Raw genomic sequence first — 21606 nt, forward strand, 5'->3', positions numbered from 1 at the left:
TGCTCCTCTCCACTGTCAGGTGTGAACTGTCCTCCGTGTGCTGCTGTCTGCACTCTGCTCCCCCTCCACTGTCAGGTGTGAACTGTCCCCAGTGTGCTGCTGTCTGCACTCTGCTCCTCCTCCACTGTCAGGTATGAACTGTCTTCAGTGTGCTTCTGTCTGCACTCTGCTCCTCTTCCACTGTCAGGTGTGAACTGTCCCCAGTGTGCTGCTGTCTGCACTCTGTTCCTCTCCACTGTCAGGTGTGAACTGTCCTCAGTGTGCCTGTCTGCACTCTGATCCTCCTCCACTGTCAGGTGTGAACTGCCCTCAGTGTGCTGCTGTCTGCACTCTGCTCCTCTCCACTGTCAGGTGTGAACTGTCTTCAGTGTGCTTCTGTCTGCACTCTGCTCCTCTCAGCAGGTGGGATCATCATACCCAGCAGGTGCTGAGCAGCACAGCACACCTGCAGCAGGGCAGAACCTCTGTAAATCGTACACTTCGTCAAGGTGCCCAGGCCTCGGTAAGGCAGGCGATGTCTGTTATCCCTGGCACCAAGGTGGAGCACAGCTCCAAAGAGGCTCCAGGCTGGGCAGAACCCTCATTCTGCAGGCTTACCTTAAATATTTATGTTTATGTGTGTGAGTGTTTTGCTTATGTGTATGTCTGGTCACCATGTGATGTGGTGCTGCTGGAGGCCAGAAGGAGGCTCTGGAACTAGAGTTGAAGATGGTTGTGAGCCATCATGTGGGTGCTAGGAATTGAGCTCAGGTCTCTGGAGAGCTGTAGATGTAACCACCCGTCTTATTAAATAAGAAACACAGAGCCAATGCAAAGAAGAAAACCAAGAGGTCAGAGCCAAGAGCCAAAACCTTACCCTTCCTCCTGCGATGTTCCTACCTCTCTGAACCAGAGCTAATTCCTGTGTGTCTGTCTTTTTATAGTGTTTCTGTTCTGCCTTCTCATTGGTTGTAAACCCAACCACATGACCACCTTGTCACGGCCTGTCTGTATAGATCTCCAGGTTTTCTATTGATTGGTATTGAGATTAAAGGCATGTGTATCCAATACTGGCTGTATTCCTGAACACACAGAGATCTACCTAGCTCTGCCTACCAAGTGCTGGGATTACAAGCATATGCCACCACTGCCCTGCTTTCCTATGGCTTGCTAATAGCTCTGACCCCCGGGCAACTTTATTTATTAACATACAAATAACATTTGAATACAAATAAAATATCACCATAGAGAGCAGCATGTGCCCTCAATCAGTCATTTCTCTATCCCCCCAAGGCCACAGTTCCTGAGTGCCCCAGATGCCTGACACCCCCAACATTTCTGTACTTTGAAACACTGAGCAGTGTGAATCGCTCACGATGCCCTGCCTTCTCCACCCTGTCCTACGGACTCATCTCCATACACACCTACTGTCCCACCCACCAGGCTAACACCACAAGCACAGGCCACCTTCCCTCTTCATTTGTACCTGCCTGAGCTGCACATTCTGGTGTGTGCCTACTCACCCTGTGCCCACAAATGGACTCCTGCTCCCACAGACAGGGCTACCGCCAGCCCAGGGGACCTGAAGGAGACAGCTCCCAGCCACTGCTTCCTCATACCCTGTCCCCCCCACCCCCCCATCTTTGTGATGACTAAACCCCTTCCTCCTCCTCCCCATCCTTACTTTCCAATGACAGCAGTACCCTGTCCTTGCCAGCTCTGGGCCACCTTCTGACCAGCAGCCCTCACATCCCTCCTTGGACCGTTTTTTTTTTTTTTGGGGGGGGGGTGGGAGTGGGAGGGTTGTTTGTTTTGTTTTGAAACAGTCTCACTGTGTAGCTCTGGCTAGTCTTGAACTCAGAGATCCACCTGGTCTCCCGATAGCTGGGGTTGAAAATATGCATGTCTGGTCCCTGGACTTCTGCCCCGCTGGTTTCCAGTCCCTGTGGCACCCTAGTCTGTCACTTCTCACAGGCGGCAGCTGCACCTTACACCGGGTCTGAGCTAAACTTCAATGAGCTAAGCTACTTAAAGTATTGTAAAGTTGATCCAGAAAATGGTACATTTGTAGGAGCAGGTTTATTTCAAACCGTAAAGATACATATATTACTTTTTATTACATGTAATAAGTAATTTTAAGCTTAAAGTATATAAAGTTTCACATTTTTAAAGTTAAAAAAATTTTTTTAAATTGTAGACCATCTAAAAAGCCAAATAAGCTGGATATATCTTACAACACAGGTTTATACCTTAAATATTCACATTTCAAAAGCTGTCTGTGAAGATTAAAAACGGAGCAAGATTATTTACAAGTGGCAATGATTATGATCTCCTTGTCTCTGGAAGAAGAGGTTAATGGCCAGGGAACGGAGGGCTATGCAAGCGCAGTTCACCAGGACATGGCGTGGTCTGAGGCTGCGCCGTCTCTGGAGTGATCACTGTGAGGCACATCAGCACCATTCCTAGCACTTCTGCCGGCTGAGCAGACTCGACTTTCAACTCAAGATCGAGGAGCAGCACTTGAGCACCGTGTCCCTGAGGGAGAGAGGAAAAGCAGTGAATGTGCGCATTCCAGAGGAGCAGTGTGCGGGGACCAGCAGAGCCTCCACACACTAGCCAGGAGCAGTGTGCAGGGACCAGCAGGGCCTCCACATACTAGCCAGGAGCAGTGTGCGGGGACCAGCAGAGCCTCCACACACTAGCCAGGAGCGGTGTGCAGGGACCAGCAGGGCCTCCACATACTAGCCAGGAGCAGTGTGCGGGGACCAGCAGAGTCCACACACTAGCCAGGAGCAGTGTGCGGGGACCAGCAGAGCCTCCATACACTAGCCAGGAGCAGTGTGCGGGACCAGCAGAGCCTCCACACACTAGCCAGGAGCAGTGTGCGGGGACCAGCAGAGCCTCCACACACTAGCCAGGAGCAGTGTGCGGGGACCAGCAGAGCCTCCACACACTAGCCAGGAGCAGTGTGCAGGGCCTCCACACACTAGCCAGGAGCAGTGTGCGGGGACCAGCAGAGCCTCCACACACTAGCCAGGAGCAGTGTGCGGGGACCAGCAGAGCCTCCACACACTAGCCAGGAGCAGTGTGCGGGGACCAGCAGAGCCTCCACACACTAGCCAGGAGCAGTGTGCGGGGACCAGCAGGGCCTCCACACACTAGCCAGGAGCAGTGTGCGGGGACCAGCAGAGCCTCCACACACTAGCCAGGAGCAGTGTGCGGGGACCAGCAGAGCCTCCACACACTAGCCAGGAGCAGTGTGCGGGGACCAGCAGGGCCTCCACACACTAGCCAGGAGCAGTGTGCAAGATCAGCAGAGCCTCCACACACTAGCCAGGAGCAGTGTGCAAGACCAGCAGAGCCTCCACACACTAGCCAGGAGCAGTGTGCGGGGACCAGCAGAGCCTCCACACACTAGCCAGGAGCAGTGTGCAAGATCAGCAGAGCCTCCACACACTAGCCAGGAGCAGTGTGCAAGACCAGCAGAGCCTCCACACACTAGCCAGGAGCAGTGTGCGGGGACCAGCAGAGCCTCCACACACTAGCCAGGAGCAGTGTGCGGGGACCAGCAGAGCCTCCACACACTAGCCAGGAGCAGTGTGCGGGGACCAGCAGAGCCTCCACACACTAGCCAGGAGCAGTGTGCGGGGACCAGCAGAGCCTCCACACACTAGCCAGGAGCAGTGTGCGGGGACCAGCAGAGCCTCCACACACTAGCCAGGAGCAGTGTGCGGGGACCAGCAGAGCCTCCACACACTAGCCAGGAGCAGTGTGCGGGGACCAGCAGAGCCTCCACACACTAGCCAGGAGCAGTGTGCAGGGCCTCCACACACTAGCCAGGAGCAGTGTGCAGAGCCTCCACACACTAGCCAGGAGCAGTGTGCAGAGCCCTCCACACACTAGCCAGGAGCAGTGTGCAGGGCCTCCACACACTAGCCGAGGGAAAAGAGAAAATGCAGTGAATGTGCACATTCCCAAGGAACCAAAACTTTGCTGGGAATCACTTAAATACTTGCAAGTGCTTTTAAAGTATTTTGGCTGATTTTTGCAAAGGTATTTATCACAGGAATTTTTACTAGCATATAATCAGCCTAGACATGTCCAACAGTGGGTGTGAACGAAGAAAATGTGGTGTATGTATATAAACAGTGGAAGGTTTTTGTTGTTGTTTTGTTTTGTTTGTTTGTTTAAGATTTATTTTTCTGCGTAGTTCGTCATGAGTGTGGGTTGGCTGCAAAGTCCAGAAAAGAAAAACAGATCCCTCGGCTCTGGAGCTACAGTCAGTTATGAGCCACCTGACCATGGATGATTTGGTCCTCTGGGGGAACAGCAAACACCCCTGAGCCGTCTCTCCAGCCATGGAGAAGAACGGAAGAATCCTGCTGCTTGCTGGAAAACAGGCTGAACTGTCAACCTAGCACACTCTGGAACCACCAGGGACTCTCAACTGAGGGGCTGCTCCGATCAGACTGGCCTGCGAGCAATTCTGTGGGCCTGCTTTGATTGTTAATTGGTGGAGGAGGGCTCAGCCCACTGTGGGCAGTTCCAGTCCCTGGGGAGTGGTCCTGAGCCTTGTAAGAAAGCTGGCTAAGCCTAAGTCCCCAAGTAAGCCAGTAATCATGATCCTCCATGGTTTCTGCTTCAAGTTCCTGCTTGAGTTCCTGCCCTGATTTCTCTTATGATGGGCTGTGACCCAGGAGTATAAGTCAAATAAGCCCTCTCCTCCCCTCGGTCGCTGCTGGCTGGGGTGTTTTTACAGTGTTTTACGGTGTTAAGATCTTCATTCACTGTGCTCTCTCCTATGTGGAATCTGGCTATTTTAGTCTTTGTTCTAGACCCTCCCAGGTTTGGGTCTGGTCAGACAGTGGCGGGCCATCGCAGTGGGGGAAGTGTGAACAAAGCCGCTTGCTCCAGAATCCAGAAAGTAGACAGTGAGTCTGATTTTTAAGGTAGAATGTTTATCGTTGCATTCTAAGCATCCCCAAAATAATGTGATAAACTTCAGCTTTCACATTTTCTTCTCTCAGTGCCCGAACCATTACACAATGCGCTTAAAATTTAAAAAAAGAAGACTTACTGACCAAAAAACCCACTAATAAAATGTGAAATGTCTTCTTCGTGCTGCCCGAGGCTCTCCAATCCAGGAGCCTTCACTTGTGGGGCACGTGGTCATTCTCCAGCAGCTGTGCCATGGCAGAGCCTTGACTTGGATGTGAAAGGGCAATGTGTGGGTCACTGACCGCCCCTCCACACTGAAAACACTGGATCCTAACTGGGCCCAGCTAGTGACTCCAGCTGGGGAAGTTTCCTCTGCTCTTGACCCAGAGCCTCCTCCTGCAGTTCACACTGCCTTGCTTCTTCTAAGTGTTGTCAAAAACAATCATAATGAGAGATAGAGTAAAAACAGGTTTTCTCCCATTGTTCATACTAGGTATATAATTCTGCTGGTTTTTAAATATATAAGGTGTCTTCAAATTCCAGAGACAAAGCCCTACCTCACCAGAATCATTTCCCCCCTTTCAAATCTATCAGGTTTAAGGCTGGAATTAAGTCATGCTTTTCTTCCCAACTAAGTCACTCTGTTTCTCTAGAAGGGCATGCAGAATCAGCAAGGTAGACTACGAAGGCTTCTGTGGGTGAGGATGTCCACCTATCCCACCTGGTGAGCATCCCGCTGGCTGAGAACATTGATGTACTACACCTTGATCCCCATAACTTCCCCATTGTTTTTCAAAATAGAATTAGCCTTGCTGGAGTCTGGGCTCTCAGTTACTAAACAGAAAGATGCAGATTTCTTTTTCAAAGTCCCTGTTAGTGTTCACACAGCAAGGCAGGAGCAAGCACCCCTCCACCTGCTACATGTATCAGGATGTTCACCTGAAGGAGTTCATATGCCAAGCTTTTTAAAATCATGCTTAAAAATAACGTTCTTAAAGTAATGAATCAAAGTTAATTAAAAGCCTCTACATATCTGCTGTTATGACAGGGTCTCACCATATAGCCCTCACTAGCCTGGTGCTCACTGTGTAGACCAGATGGGCCTTGAACTCACAAAAGTGGGGTTAAAGGTATGAGCCACCATGTCCAGCCATAAATATCTTAATGTGAGAAATTATCTGAATTCACGTCCAGAAGGAATAAGATGGAAAAAGAGGAGCTCACCTTGCATATGGGATGTAGGACAGACTGTACCTGCAAGAGAAAGTCCAGAATGTTGACACTTCTACACCACAGCCCCCATTCCCACTGGCCGCATATACTACGCAGCCACCTCAACAGCGGAACACAGGACAGTGGTTTTCAAACTGTGACTCCAGTCTCAGGCAATCATCAACCAGGAGCTTGTGGGGTTCTGGTTTGCTGTGCTGGGGATGGAACCAGGTCCTCTCCCGCTGAGCTCCAGCCACACTGAAAATGTTAGGGTAAACGTACAGTGATGCTGATGCTTTCTGCAGAAGTTAACCTCTCATCCTTCCAGCAGAAGCTAACATCACTGAGAACTGGTGACAACTTCCTAGAGAAAAGCCAACCAAGCACACATCAGACAGAAGCCACAATCTTAGAGAGCAGCCTGTGTGGTTTAGCTCAGGTTCTTCACATTTCAAGGAAGAGTCAAGTAACACTACACGGTGAGTCTGATGTGACATCTCAGTGGAAAGGCAGGAACAGAGCCAAAAGAAGAGCTGGGTCCAGCTGGTGACAGGCGTTGGGAAGGGCTGCAACCACTAGGACGCAAGCAAGGGAAACATGCCTGACAGGGAGAGAGGTGAGGAGCAGAGTAAGACACACAGGGCTGTGAAGCGGAGGTCGGACTGGAAGGGTCACACAGCAACAGAGACAGAATGCCTGGGGCATCTGACACCCCAGGCTCACCCTGCACTTTTCCTCTTGTTAGAATTCAAGAGTCTTTGTCTACATTTCCTATCAGTTCTCTTCCTACACTAGCCCACCTCCATGGCTAGTGCACACTACCACCCCAGTTCTCTCTGGAGTACCAGCGAGGCATCCAGAATGGGCCTCATCCCACCTGACTTTGCAGGAGCCTGGCTCTCAGGCACAGGCCTCTGACCCCCTTTTCTAGGGCTTGCTAGGATCCAAACAATGCTTCTAACATCCTAGACCATTTTTATCCTGTAACTGGTATAAGGAGACTTACCAGGTCATCGACAGGAACTGCAATATGCAGAAGAGTAAGGCCAGCCCCTTCTTCCGCCACTAGCAACAAAGAACACATAGGATTTTAAACACTAACATTATAAACAGGTTCAAGACTTCCCTTTAAAGTGGACAGCCCTATTTGTTAAATGTTATCCCTATGTATTTAAACACCTGAGCATCACCCATGAAGTACATTTCCTTCCCAATGCCGTCTCTATTATCGTAAATGCTATGAAGTACACAGCATCACGTGACCTACAGTTGTGCACTGGCTGGAAATAGGAACCCCTCAAGGACACAACTGTAAATTGATGGAACCTTTGCTAGAACCAACATTTAAAACCATATAAAGTTTACTTATGCCTTCCTGTTCCTTCTCGAGATTTTTTGGTTTCTGGAGGCGTTTGTGCTACACAGCACAGGCTGGCCTTGAACCTTCAGCAAACCCCCTGCCTCAGCCTCCCATGTGCTGGGAGTACAGGCTTGCACACCACGCCTGGCCTCGTGGGGTGTTTTAAAGGATAGGTACACTGCTCAGTTTTCTGGGATAATCTGGAGTTCCTACAGTGCTCTAAGATAATGACTTGAGAATTCCTAGTCTTCTGGGGAAGAGGGTGGGCAGTGCTGAGATCAAATCCAGGACTTGCCTCCAGCTGGGCAAGTGCTCTACCCCTGAGCTACATGCCTATCCCCTGCCCTTTAGGGGAGGGGTCATCAAGACAAACCAGTGGGTAAAGGTGCGTGCTTGCCAAGCCTGACGCCTGAGTTTAATCCCTGGCACCCACACGCTGGGAAGAGAAGACGACTCTTGCAGGTTGTCCTCTGACTTCACCTGTGCACGGTGAACACCCACACACAGTGAGACCCTTCGCTGGCACAAACTCAAGATCTGTCTGCCTCTGCCTCCCAGGTGTACTGAAGACATCGCCAGCACACCCGGCCCTGACGGAGGAGATTCTTCTGGTTCCGGTCTGCCCCATGGCACTGCTGCTTCACCCTGAGGCACAGAGTCTGCAGCAGGCAAAGCGGAGGACAGGGCCTTGCCGAGGCTCTGCCCAGGCTAGGATGCTGCTGTCAGAGCATGAGGGTTCTCACAGGGACCTACACTTAACAACGTCTGTGTAGGCTGTAAACAGCAGAGTCCACCTCACATCTAGCCAACAGGATGTCTCCAGCCTTGTTTCAGGGACACCGATTCTCTGGGGTTGATGAAACTGGACTCCGAGATATTCTAAATGATGGTGGAGTGAGGACTGTTAGCAGAAAGACAGCATGGCTGACATAACTTACCCACAGAGCAGCGCACAGGGTAAACACGAAGCAGAGCTATAGGGAAGGAAAGAGTTAATGAGCAATCTGAGGTTCTCCAGGGGCTCAACAAGAATGCACAAACCCTCTGCATTCGTTGCCCAGACAGCACATTATGGGGTAAATGAGACAGTGGACTCTGTTGTCACCCTAAGCCTGTCCCAGCAGCTTCCCCGGCTCCAGCAAACGGAAGCACAAACTACGTGCTGGTTACGCGAAGGGAACGACTCTGAAGAGTGAGTTCAGAACAGAGGCCGTCCTATGGCTCTTGGGTTGATGCCTGCAACAGCTGTGACCAGCAGTGCCGACTCCTCGGCGTGCTCCACATGCTCACTGCACAGTGCGGGACACACACCCTGCACAGCCATGCCACCGGGGCAGGCGAGGGAGAACTCAATGGGACCCCAGTCTGCCCATGTCAGCTCAGAGGCCAGAGCTTGCTCAGGGCCTGCCTAGGGCTCAGCTCTCCTCTAACAAGAGGGAGGGCTGCCACTGCTCTGCACTGGGGCAGGGGCGTGTCTCCACCATTACTGTGAGGCGGAGTCTGTGCGTGCAGCAACTCGGCTCAGGTTCAACATTCCCTGGAAAGGACGTGACCCATGCACTGCCAGGGAGGGCCATGGAAACAGCCAGGCCCGAAGAGATGTTTTACGCTTCCAGCATTCTAACAGTTATCAAGTGAAAGCGTGTGTGAGTACATCACTAAAAAGGCTAAGTGCCAAGACATCACCAGTAAAGCAACCCTGAGCCCAGCGCGAGAGAAACACGGGCTTCTCGTAGTTTAGTGAGAGTGGAAGTGATTTCCTAGTAAAGTCGATCAAGTTAAGTGTAAATACATGTGGGGATATAGGTGGATCTAGGAAACTCAATGACCAAAGCTGTAAAAATGGAAATAAAACTAAAGTTGAATAAAGACAAAAAATATAATTAAGCCAAACTGAGTTCAAGCTGGCAGAATGTCAAACTAGTTAAATAAATATCCTGTATCTAGAAAGTAACAGAGGTTGCTTGTGTTTTAAAAGCTACTCCTAGAGGAGAAAAAAAAAAAAGGACCCACTAATGCTGGAACTTGACTTCTATAAGCACCACAAAGGTTCTAAGAACCCAACATCAGGACCAAGTGGACCAGCAAGGGAAGATGGGTGGGTGGGTGGGGGATGTGAGCCTGGGTTCCCTGCCCACTCCACACCAAACACCCACCAACTAATGCACCCCAAGACCCTCGCCATGTGGGGTGGTGCAAACTTTCACTGAGCAACAGCCATGGTGAGACACAACACCATCCCAACAGCCAAGTCCGCAAACAGGAAGAGACAGAAGCCAACAGTTAGAAGTCTGCTTCTTCCTGAGAAGAGCCGATGGATTCTGAAGAGGTCCACCTTCTCTCCTTACCATCTGAAGAACAGACACCCCAACAGACGTAAATGAAAACACAGCCAGCTCTGATTTTCCTAACTGCTCCCAGCTACATAGCAAGCAAGCAACAGGAAGCAGACACTACCCAGCCAATCATATCAGACAATACTGTATAAGTCAAACTCTTTAATCACACAGCCTTGAAAACATTACAAGAGCAACACACACATGAACAGGTACTCACAGCAATAACGCAGAAAAGACTTCAAAAGTTTATAAAATTAACGTTATTTACTTACAAGCATAATAATTGTGGCAAGCAGTCTTGTCGTTTCAAACATTTTCTTCAGCTGCTTCACGGGTCCCATTAAGAAGCATGTACTATTCAAGACAAAGGAAGAGACAGCTCTAGTCTGGCTATGCAAACAGAAAATTGCTATCAACTAACTGTGCGAGCTGTTTTACTTCTTCCTTCCTTTTCTGTGGGTCTGCTGTCTTTGTTGCTGTCTGGGACAATGCCCAGGCTGGCCTTAAACACCTCACACTCCTGCCTCAGTCTCCTGTGCTGGAGACTTTCTCACCTAACTTAATTTTTGTTGTTTCTTGGAGACAGGGTCTTTCTGTGTAGCCTGAGCTAGCCATAAACTCACAATTCTCCTGCCTCAGCCTCCTGAGTGCTGGGTATTTCTTTTCATTTTTGTTGTCATTTTGAGACAAGGTCTAGCTACACAACCCAGGATGGCTAGACTTTGTGATTTTCTGCTTTCTCATCCAGAGGATGGCTATTACATGCATGCCCACCATGCGTGGTTTTTTTCTCCCTTAACTTTGAAAGAACACTTCAGGACATGCCATGGCCTTAATGTAACATTGGTATGACAGTGTGAAGGGGTGAAGAGGTCACCTGGGTGGAAGCGAGGCCCTGAGGTGACCCTTCAAGCACAGTATTGCATGCAAGCAATCTGGGATACAGGGTGCAGGCCTCAGCAGACAACCGAGGCCCTGATCTTGTAGAAACGTGAGAAACACGTCTGTGCTTACAGCCTGTGGTATTGTTAAGGCAGCACAAACAGACTGGACTAGGACATTCTACTCATCACGACACAGCAATAGTCTCAGAAACACCAGAGTCCACCCCAACAGTTCCCAGTCCCCGAGGCTCACCACCCTCAGTGCTCTGCACTGCACCACAGCTTCCCGGGTGAGCGCTTCCTCACAAAACCTTCGCTCCACAAGAGCCAGGACTGGAGGGTAGCTCTGGAGAACACCCCAGGCTAGGATCTAGCCTCAAGGTGTGAGGGTCACTCTCGATGCTCCCTGAACACACTACTGGCCATGTGGCATCCCTGGTACTCATTCATACAACAGCAGCATTACAGAATGAACATAAACTTTGCTGTGGAATTGACATTTATAAATAGTAAACAGCCACACAGTGGTGGCGCATGCCTTTAATTCCAGCACTGGAGGTAGAGGCAGGAGGATCTCTGTGAGTTCAAGGACATTCTGTTCTACAGAGGAGTTTCAGGACAGCCACAGCTACACAAAGAAATCCTGTCTCAGGGGAAAAAATCAACAGAAACATGCTACCTACAAAGAACTTATTAGAAAGGAAATTGGTACCAACAACAAACAAGGCACTTGAGAAGCCAAAGTACACATACCTGGCCAGCGCAGCAAGGTTGCCAAGGGTATAAAATACCACAAAGAGTTTTATGCCATTGGGAAGCCACAGCAAACCAGTTCCCTAGAGCAGAAATTAGAGTTAGTTAATAACAATGAGATCTTAACAGCCTAAACTTGAAAGTGCTTCTACAGCAGTTGGTCCTGAGTACTACACAACACACGACTAAACACAGGTGGAAGCATGGTCTCTTGAACCAGCAGCATACATAAACGTGACTCCACACTGTCAGTACATGGTCTGAAACTAAGTATTCGTTTGAATGCCAAGTTAAAACAGGCTTAATAAAACACATCTAAATTACTGACTGTCCAGTTTCAACACCAATTGGTGTCCAAAATACAATTTTAACATTTTCCTCAAATAACCATAACATTAATTTCTGCTCATCTTTAATCCTTGCACATTTACTTAAGGTCACTGTGTTCCATCAAAATAATCTAAGAGACATTAAACCAGACAAAGCCTTAACTCACAAGGATTGAAAAGAAAATGCCAGCAACAAAGCATATGATGAACCACTTCAATCTGGTGTTGAAGCTAAGGGATGAGGCATCCAGGACCTTAGGGAAGAAGAGACAATTGAGAACGTTAGGTCGGCATGTATGACTCTGACTCTATGCTACGTACATTAAGCAAGCTTTTTGTTTCTGGTTTTTTGTTTTGTTTTGGGTTTATTTTATTTATTTATTTTTTTTAGACAGGGTCTCTCTATGTAGCTCTGGCTGTCCTGGAAGTCTCTTCATAGACCAAGCTGGCCCCAAACTCAGAGAGTTCTGCCTGCCTCTGCCTCCCAGATGCTGAGATTAAAGGCATGTGCCACCAACCCTGGCGGGAAATTCATTTGAACGTGGACCTGACTCTGTTTTACTCTAAGCAATGCGGTCATTTCTGAGGTTCTAAGGGACAATAAACATCACATGATTCTGGGAAACAACCTGGTAGGCTTAATCACAGTACTGTTCTTCTCAAAGTCCTGACCCACTGGGTCAGCACATGCATGCTCATCTAGAGAGAACAACTCAATGCATAAGACGCATCTTTAAACTGGGATAAAGCCAGGCGGGCAGCATGCTGGAGACTGCTGGAGCTGGCTGGGCACATCCCAACAGGAACTCGTGTGTGCCATCTTCCAATCCCCCTGGTACCACTCCTTACCTCAGCAGGTCGTCTGAAAATCCTTATGCAGCATGAAAAGCAGATAAAACAGTAAGTCCTCTGTCAGCACGATACAATGCACTCAACGTACCTTAAATGTCTTTGCAATGCACTTTAACTCAGACCTTCTTATTTCAGCAATGACACCCATCTACAGCCTAACTGGACATACGGTTGTAAACAGAGTGAACAGCCTACAGACACCCAAAGCCCCTTCTCACCAGGGATTTATACACTCCGTGTATTTTAACCACATGATAAAAACCCCAAATGTGACATCACTTAGCAAATGGCCTAACGGTTCATTCTTCAGACTGCTGTCACACACATCAGAACAACATGCTCTGTCACACATGCATCCAATTTTCACTATCATTTAAACGTGGTAACAGTCACTAGTCACAACTTCTAAACGTTGCTGCGATCTGGCAATGACATTAGAATTTATAGAGAAAAGAAAAATACACTCGATTTTACTTTTCTCTAAGAGCCTAAGTCATTTCATTGTTTCTAAGCTCAAATAATAGTTCTTTTTCCAGGGGTCTGTTTAGTTTTCCCTATCAACAAGCGCGTGTAATTATCTGTACGATAGTGAGTTTCCCTCCCTTACTACCATTTCCATGTGACATCTGAAAAATGCAGCATAATCCATGTATCAGTCCCGCTATAAACATGGAGTCCGCAAGCCAACAATGTTGGCGAGTACAGAAACCTCAAGGGGACAGGACATGAGTTTGCAGGAAGCCTTTCCCCCAACCTTCCAGCTCTGCAGCATCTGTGTCCACAGGCTTCTTTACAGCCAAGGGAAGCAACCCATCATCTGTCACCTCTTTAGTCTCAGAAAACACACATCACAACTGCCACCAATTGGTTTACTTGTCACCAGAAGAAGGAACAAAAAAAAGCTCCTGTAAAGCAAGAGCCATGCTGTGGATGGTCTTTCTGTACACTGTGAATGTGTGTTGTTCTCACTGGTTGACAAATAAAGCTGCTCTGGCCTATGGCAGGGCAGAACATAGCTAGGCAGGAAAGCCAAACTGAATACAGGGAAAGAGGAGAGTGGAGTCGGGCAGATGTGAGCCCGCACCCAAGGAGCAACATGTCAACAGACTGGGTAATGCCACAGCCACATGGCAAAAACAGATTAACAGAAATGGGTTAATTTAAGATGAAAGAGCTAGCTAGCAAGAAGCCTGCCATAGACCAAACAGTCTGTAATTAGTATTAAGCCTCTGCGTGATTATTTAAGCTGCTGAGGGCCGAGCAGGACACAGGAAAACAGAGACACTTTTTCTATTCTCGAGGACTTCTTGCCATCACACTCAACTGAGAAGACACAGGGAGGAATCAGGACCCAAAGATGAACCACGGATGCCGACTCCTCAGTGGTACGGGCACTGAGAACAAACACACCCACCACACTGTTGAAGCCACCTCTGCACCTGATGAATTGGCTAATGCTCAGGCTACACCTCCTGTACTGCCAGAAGAGTGCAGAGGGCAGAGACCAGAGTCCAGTTCTCAAGAGAACACACGCTGAAGCTCTCAACTGACAAGAGCTCTAATTTGTGTACGCCCCTCCATTCCTCTCCCACTAGCATAAAAGAGACACCAACCAGCAGAAGCTGGAGGCCCTGCTCCTCAGGGCCATCTGAGCAGTGCACCTGATGCCGCAGCCTTTCCCCTGGGGTCATGGGGTAGAGGCCCTGACTAACTTTTTGTCCTCTTCTTCAGGACTCCTGGCCACAAGGCCAACCCCAGCCACATGGTGGGTCTTGCGTGATCTCCATATTCAACATGGACAGCTGATCCTTTCTCCAGTGGTTTTTCTCTTTTCATTCTACCCACTAACCAGAGTCCTCTCTCTCCTTGCAATTACCCTATCTCTGAAATCCTTGCTCAAAAACCCCAGTCTTGGGGCTGGAGAGATGGCTCAGCAGCTAAGAGCACGCTCAGATGATCCTGTACTGGACCTGGGTCCAACTCCCAGCACCCACTTGGTGGTCACCATTCCTAGCTTGAGTTCCAGGGTATCAGATGCTTTCTTCTGGCTGCAGTGGTCATCAGAGATGCATGCACATGGTGTGCATACATGCACACAGGAAAGCACTCATACACACAAAAATAAAATAAATCAATCTTAAAAAACAACAACAAAAGTATCTTAGTGGCTGCCCCCTTGCTGCCTCACAGGCCCCGACAGGGCCCTCAGCTTCCCCTCATTTTAGTGGCAATTATATTTTCATACCACTTCAAGACAACACCCAAAGTTCTCTTCCTGTTGCCTCCACTTTGAACTTCTTACTCTGCATCAAGCCTGTTTCCCTGAACTCCTGGGTTGAGCATAGTGGATAGAGGTATGTCAGTGTGTCACCAACTTTTCTGGGCTGCCAGAAGACTACTCGGCCTCTGATCGCTCTTCCCCCCCTTCTCCCCCCACTCTCTCAACCCGCCTTCTACGTAACACATAACTATCTCAGGCCCCCAGCTCTACTTAAACAGACACCTCAGGCAGGCACTGCACCTACCGACAACAGAGAAAACTGAAGGCGGCAGAGGGACCCGCTCACAGCTGCCGTGATGTCCTCATCCAACACGAGAACAGCCCAGAGGCTCAGAATCTGAATGCTCTTTGGTGGAACTGTTTGGGCAGGATTGGGGGTACGGCCTTGGCAGACGCATGTCGCTGGGGGTGGACTCTGAGGTTTCAAAAGCCCACACCATTCCCAGCTGGCTCTCCCTGCCTTGTGGCTGTGTCTGAGATGTGAGTTCTCAGCCACCGCTTCAGAGCCTTGCCCACCCGCCTGCTGCCCACCTTCCTACTGTGATGGCCACGCCCCCCCTCAAACTGTGAGCCTCAAATACACTGCCTTCTCGAAGTTGCCTTGATCAGGATGTCTTATCACAGCAACAGAAAAGTAACTAAGACACCCACCTACAAGAGCAGCCAGGTCCCTGCCTGACCCTGCCTTGGCTCCCAGGGAGGGGCTCTTCCTACCTCTCCCAGGTACACACTTGCCTACCTGCTTTAGGGCCCCACCCCTAGCCCCTGTGCAGGAACTGACACTCCAGGTTTCCTCTCTACTGAACCATTCTCTCCCCCGACAGCCTTACTTCTAAATGCCCTTAGGACTCTTCTACCTTAAAACGAAAATCTCCCGTGATGGCTCCCTCCAGCCTCCACATCCATCCATCCACCCACTGGCTGGAGAGCTACCATGTGAGTAGCCGTGAGTGCTGGGTGATGTGAGTAGCCGTGGTGCTGGGTGATGTGAGTAGTGCTGGGTGATGTGAGTAGCCGTGAGTGCTGGGCGATGTGAGTAGCCGTGAGTGCTGGGTGATGTGAGTAGTGCTGGGTGATGTGAGTAGCCGTGGTGCTGGGTGATGTGAGTAGCCGTGGTGCTGGGTGATGTGAGTAGTGCTGGGTGATGTGAGTAGCCGTGGTGCTGGGTGATGTGAGTAGCCGTGGTGCTGGGTGATGTGAGTAGTGCTGGGTGATGTGAGTAGCCGTGAGTGCTGGGTGATGTGAGTAGTGCTGGGTGATGTGAGTAGCCGTGGTGCTGGGTGATGTGAGTAGCCGTGGTGCTAGGTGAGGGGCTCAGCTGCTCAGTAAAAACAAACAACGTGTACGCTGACCAGCCATGGTAATGCCTGTCTTTAATCCTAACCCTTGGGAGGCAGAGACAGGAGGATCTCTGAGTTCTAAACCAGGCCTGTCTCCATAGCGAGTTCCAGTCCAGCCAGAGCTCTGTAGCGAGACCTTGTATGCTGCATGCTGTAACAAAACACTACCACCTGGGTAACTTACAAACAAGGTGAATTTATTTCTCATGATTCTGGATGCTGGGAGTCTAAGATCCAGTGTCAGTAGACATGGTGTCGGGTGAGGACACTGGTTCACAGGTGGCACCTTCCTGTCGCCTCCTCACATGATGGAAGGGAAAATGGTCTCCCTGGGGTCTCTTATCACTATCACGCTGGGAGTCAGGCTTTAACATACACATTTGGGGGTACACTCAGAAGGCAGCACTGGGTGGGACTGGTCAGCCCTGACCACTGTGATGCAGCCTCATGGGAAGCTGCCACCCCACACAGGCCTGAAGCGCCACAGGCTCTGATGGGAGCTCCTGACCTGCAGCTCCCACTGGCTGTGACCGTTCATTCACACTTCCTGACCCTGAGGATGGGGTTGAAGGACCTGACTCTCAAATCTTAGCCACTTTGTCTTTTTATGTGACTGTCCCAAGCCTGCAGCTACCTAGAGGCCTCAGCTAACAGCACAGAGAAGACTGTCACCTCAGAGATCACGTGAATTTCTGGAGTTATACGACAGAAAAAAGGGTGACTAAATGTTTCACAGGACCATGGCAGGATACAGTCACAGTCTTCTCAGACAGCCACAGCTTAGCTTATAACTGGGGGCTGTTGTTACCATCTTCCATGTAGCGAACTTTAGGGGAAACATGACATTATTTTCCTTTGTTGACATGAACTAGTCATCCACAAGCAAACGACTTACATCCAACCCTGTGCTATGATGTCATGTCAGCGCTCCCCAAATCCTCACCCTCTAGACAGTGGTGCTAGAACGTGGGGCCTGAGACATGCAGGACACGGGAACGGAACCTTTGGCATAGGATTAGTTTCCTTTCCAAAGAGGTCCAGGGAACTCTCACACCCCTTCCACTGAAAGTGGAACGGTACATCCATGGCCCTCAGTAGACACAGATTCTGCTGTGACTATGATCTTGAGACACCCAGCCCCTAGAATGGTGAAAAATAAATGTCTGTGGTTTCTAAGCCACCCAGTCTTTGACTTCTGGTCAAGGTCCAGGAACACACAGCTCATGGCAGATACTTGTTAGGATTTAATTCACACAGGTCTCAGCCTTGTGGTGCTTACATGAACCGGGGGACAGGCAGTCAACGGGAGAACAGCTGACAGACGCGAACAGGAGAGTAGTCAGGACCGGGACTGGTCTCTCTGAAGACATTCGAGTGCTGACCCCACTTGAAGAGCCAGGTGGGGCGTTCCAGAAAAAAGATCTTGCCAACGACTGCCAAGTTGCACAGGTAGGAAAAGCCTCAGCCAAGGGAGCCGAGATATCTGAAGCACAGCGAGTCCTGGCAGGTGGAGGAGGCGGCGGGGCCCAGGCCAATGCAGGCCTGAGGAGCTAATCTGGGTTTAACTCTAGGAGCCACAGTGGTAGGAGAGCAGAATGGGGTTCTGTGAGGCCTGGTAAGGTCTTTCACTCTAGGAAGCCCTTCTAGACACCTCCTCAGGAGGCCCCAGAACCCTACATTCTAGTCAATCCTGGGCCTCAAGCCCGTCAGCAGCAGGATGGAGTAGCTTAAACCCCAGCATGCCCAGATACCCTTGTCTCACTCAGTCCCTGGACAGGCACGGAACCATCCATTTAGAGGACCTACTCCATCCTGCTGCACAGGCTCACCGTGACTCAGGACTCCCTCATCCCTGCTAAGCCTGGGCACCCACAATCTGAGACCATCCTGGACTCTACACACAAACCTGCTGGTCCTCAGCATCTTCTAAGTATCCTTCAACTTCCGCCGCCCCATCCCCAGGGGCCTGTGTTCTCCCCACACACCCTGCAGGACAAGCCGTGGGCTGGGCCATGCCCCTCCCTGGAGACACCTACTACTTTCAAGGCCACCAGGGCACTGCACTCTGGTTCCTCATCACTGTCACACCTGTCACCCTTGGAGTCACGATTGTCTTCTCATCTCTCAAGTCTTGATCCAGTGGCTTCACTACTGAACAAGCAACCCTTGCGAATTCTGAATTTTTAATTTCTCCTCCAATGACCCAAGCTTCTCTCTTAGCTAGGCCAACCTGGCTGCTCTTCCAGAGCAAACCACTTATATATATAAAGCAAAAAATCTTAAAAAAAAAAAAAAAAGAAAAGTACTGAATCAACACAGCTGAGATCTCCCTCAAGAACAGGCTCATACTTTCAACCTCTACTATTCTGGAAGGTTCTGGAACTTGAGATGGTAAGGCCTAGTTGGCAGAAGTCACTCACTAAGGGATGGTCCCTATGAGGGTTATATCCTTCTTGACTTCTGCCTCTCCTTCCTGGGGCTGTGACGTGAGTGCCCTCTGCCATACATCCCTGCTACCAAGAACTGAACCGTCCACCATGACAGACTACAGCCTTTGAAAATGTGAACCACAAGGTATCTTCCCTCGCCTTACACAGTTCCTGTCAGGTACTGCGGTCAGTGATAGGAAAATGACCAATACAGTAGCTCACCCCTCACAGCAAAGCTACCATCCCCACAGCCTAGGAGACGCAATGGGATCCGGAACCCCACTTCTGCCTGCCAGCCTTTGTCTCCTACACTTGTCCCCCTTTCCCTCTGTCCCAGTCACCGAGGTTTCCTCACTGGCCTAGCACACACAGGCCACTGTTCTTAGGCTCTGCACCCTAACAGGGAGGCTAACTACCCTATGCAATATGGGGACCTTAAGCTTCTCTGCCCACTTTACCTTTCCAGCCAAAGTGACACAAAAAGGCTCGTCTTCCACCAAGCGCGGCAGCATCACAGACCTGCCCTTAACACTGCACTTCCAAGGGGAATAATGGGAGGCTCATCTCAGCACCCAGAGAGGCACGGGGAGGTTGTCAACCCTTACTGGCCTCACAGAAAGACATCTGAGCACGTTTCTGGAAGCAAAGGTGGAGAACTGGAAGTCAAGCTGCTGACGAGCCCTGGGCTTGTGGAGTGTGTGAGGTGACTTACTTGGAGCAGAAGCAATCTTCATCCTGAGTACGGGAAGGGAATCAGGCCGACAAGGAACTAGAATCTGCGAGCCTGTGAGAACAATCCATCTTCCAGATATTCCCAAGCAACTTCAGGACCAGTGTGTGTGCACTGAGCTTTCCAGGGAAGGGCTGATTCTTATTTTGTAGTCAAAGAAACCTTGCCTGAGGCCAGTTCATCAGCTGCTTGGGTCAGGTTTCCTCTGCTCCCCAGAGAAGGTCTCTCAGGCTTCAGCCAGGGCCTGCTCAGATTGAAGTTCCCTCCATCTCAGACTTCTGGGCCTCTGGGTTTTCTTTTGCACTATGGTATTTGCTGATGTTTAACCAAAGGATCAGAAATGGGTATCCATTTCCCCAGAGGAGAGGGCCGCAAGGCCCACGGAGTTCCATTTTTCAAGGGATAAATTAGTGAGTCTTAATGTGCAAGTCTTCAATGACCCAAAGAACACCCAAGAGCCGTGTTGAAGGCCAATACGGGAGATGTTTGTACTGAATGCTTGTTTGCTACCCGTTCCCTTGTTTGAGATGTAGATTTTGTGCACCAGAGGCCTCTGTTGGTCACTATTAACTCACTGATAGTGCCAACTACGTGGTAACCTGAGGATCTGCTGCAGTGAATAATCACTTCACATTTACAGCCTATCACCTCCAGCCCCTTGACCTTTGATCAATTTCTTCTCTACACACTTTTTTTTCTGTCAGCTTCAAGATCACTTCCTTGTGCCCACAGTTTAGAAGAGCACTGTCTGACACCATCCCTGCAGTGGAGACCTTTCCTATGTGCAGTGTCTCAACAGCAACCACTGACCACCTGCTACTCAACACTTAAAGTTGGGCTGTCCAGCTAAGAAAATGCATTTTAATTTTTAACGTCTCAATTTAAATGGCTACCTGTGGTTATGGTTACAGCACAGGTCTAGAGTAAAGAGTGAAGCATGGGGAAGAGAGGGGAATCTGTGATTGGTATGTAAAGTGAAAAAAAAAATTTCTTAATTAAAAAAAAAAAAGAGCGAAACATGAAACAGTTGTTACTACCAAGCAACTCGGATAAGCCAAAGAACTGCCGTTTCTGATGTTACTATGTATAGGCTTTTGTATTGCAATTACAATCCAGATTTCAGTTCTCAGGCGGACCTCTGTATTTCCTGGCTAGCCAGGGCTACACAGTGAGACCTTGTCTCAAAAAGAGAACACCACAATATAGATTTCGCTTGTCTTAACACAGACTCGCTCACAGTCCTGCCAACAAGGAAGGAAGTCGAAAACGAAAAAGGAACAAACAAAAGCTCTTCATGCAATACAACTCAAGTCCAAGGGCTCCACGTCTGTGCCAGCGCACACCAAGATGTGCTAGCAAACAAAACACAAAGCAGTTCCTGTTTGCCTATTTTAAACTCTCATGGAGGAAGCGAGTCTTTATCAAGTTTCATGTCTGGGTCACATGCAAGCACAAGGGTTCTGTTAATAATAATAATAATAATAATAATAATAATAATAATAATAATAATAATAAAGCCTGCCTTGCTAAGGCGGGCTGTCTTCACAGGCAACGTTTAGCACGGCGTAGCTTCACGTCCGTGCTCGCCTCCCCAGTCTCTGGCCCTGGTGCGCCGGCCCTGATCTCATTCACTACAACTTCAGAGATAAAATAGGGCGAAGCTGAGACCTGGAATCCCTCGGTTGGCAACAGGCAGCCCGGCCTCCGAGGCCTGTGCCCCAGAACTCAGTGCAGGGGCAGCGACACACGGTTGCGGGTCCGGAGAAAGGCCAGAGCGAAGCGGTGGGACCGGGCGGGCAGCCCCGGGCGCTCGGCGGCGACCCCCGGGCGGTTCGCAGCCCTACTCCCTCCCTCCCTCCCTCCCTCCCGCCGTCGCCGCGGCCGGGGACGTACCTGCGACGTCAGGCCTTGCTCCTCGTCGTCCTCCCCGCTCAGGACGCGCCGCAGCTTCTCCATGGCCCTGTCCTCGGGCCGCCCCGCGGGCCACTAAGTGCTCGGCCGCCCTGCACGCCCACCCGGAAGCCCGGAACCCGCACTTTCACGCGCTAGCCGGAAATCCGGGCTTCCGCTTCCTTCAAGCATGCGCGCCTCCTCGCGCTTTATACGGCTGGGGGCGGGGTGGGGGGGAGGTAATTGTGGTCCGGAGCACGTCACTTCCGGCGCATCCACCCCGGCCCACC

General features: G+C 50.1%; 1 protein-coding gene across 2 annotated transcripts; it reads right to left on the bottom strand.

The window, feature by feature from the left end:
- Positions 1 to 2039: 2039 nt before the first annotated feature.
- On the bottom strand, positions 2040 to 21514 carry Sft2d1 (SFT2 domain containing 1). Of its 2 annotated transcripts, none has more exons than XM_028866639.2 (8): positions 21320 to 21513; positions 11962 to 12048; positions 11466 to 11548; positions 10101 to 10182; positions 8428 to 8463; positions 7136 to 7194; positions 6142 to 6171; positions 2040 to 2514 (listed from the first exon to the last, which is right to left on the bottom strand). In XM_028866639.2, exons 1-8 carry the CDS (start codon positions 21380 to 21382, stop codon positions 2475 to 2477), a joined length of 480 nt encoding a protein of 159 aa, XP_028722472.1. In that variant the 5' UTR covers positions 21383 to 21513; the 3' UTR covers positions 2040 to 2474. The 2 variants fall into 2 exon arrangements, with proteins under 2 accessions (XP_028722472.1, XP_037056410.1); XM_037200515.1 differs by lacking the exon at positions 2040 to 2514 and adding an exon at positions 2828 to 5185 and having other exon boundaries at positions 21320 to 21514.
- Positions 21515 to 21606: the final 92 nt, after the last annotated feature.

The sequence above is a fragment of the Peromyscus leucopus genome, chromosome 8a (assembly GCF_004664715.2).
Source record: "Peromyscus leucopus breed LL Stock chromosome 8a, UCI_PerLeu_2.1, whole genome shotgun sequence".
Lineage (NCBI taxonomy): Eukaryota > Metazoa > Chordata > Mammalia > Rodentia > Cricetidae > Peromyscus > Peromyscus leucopus.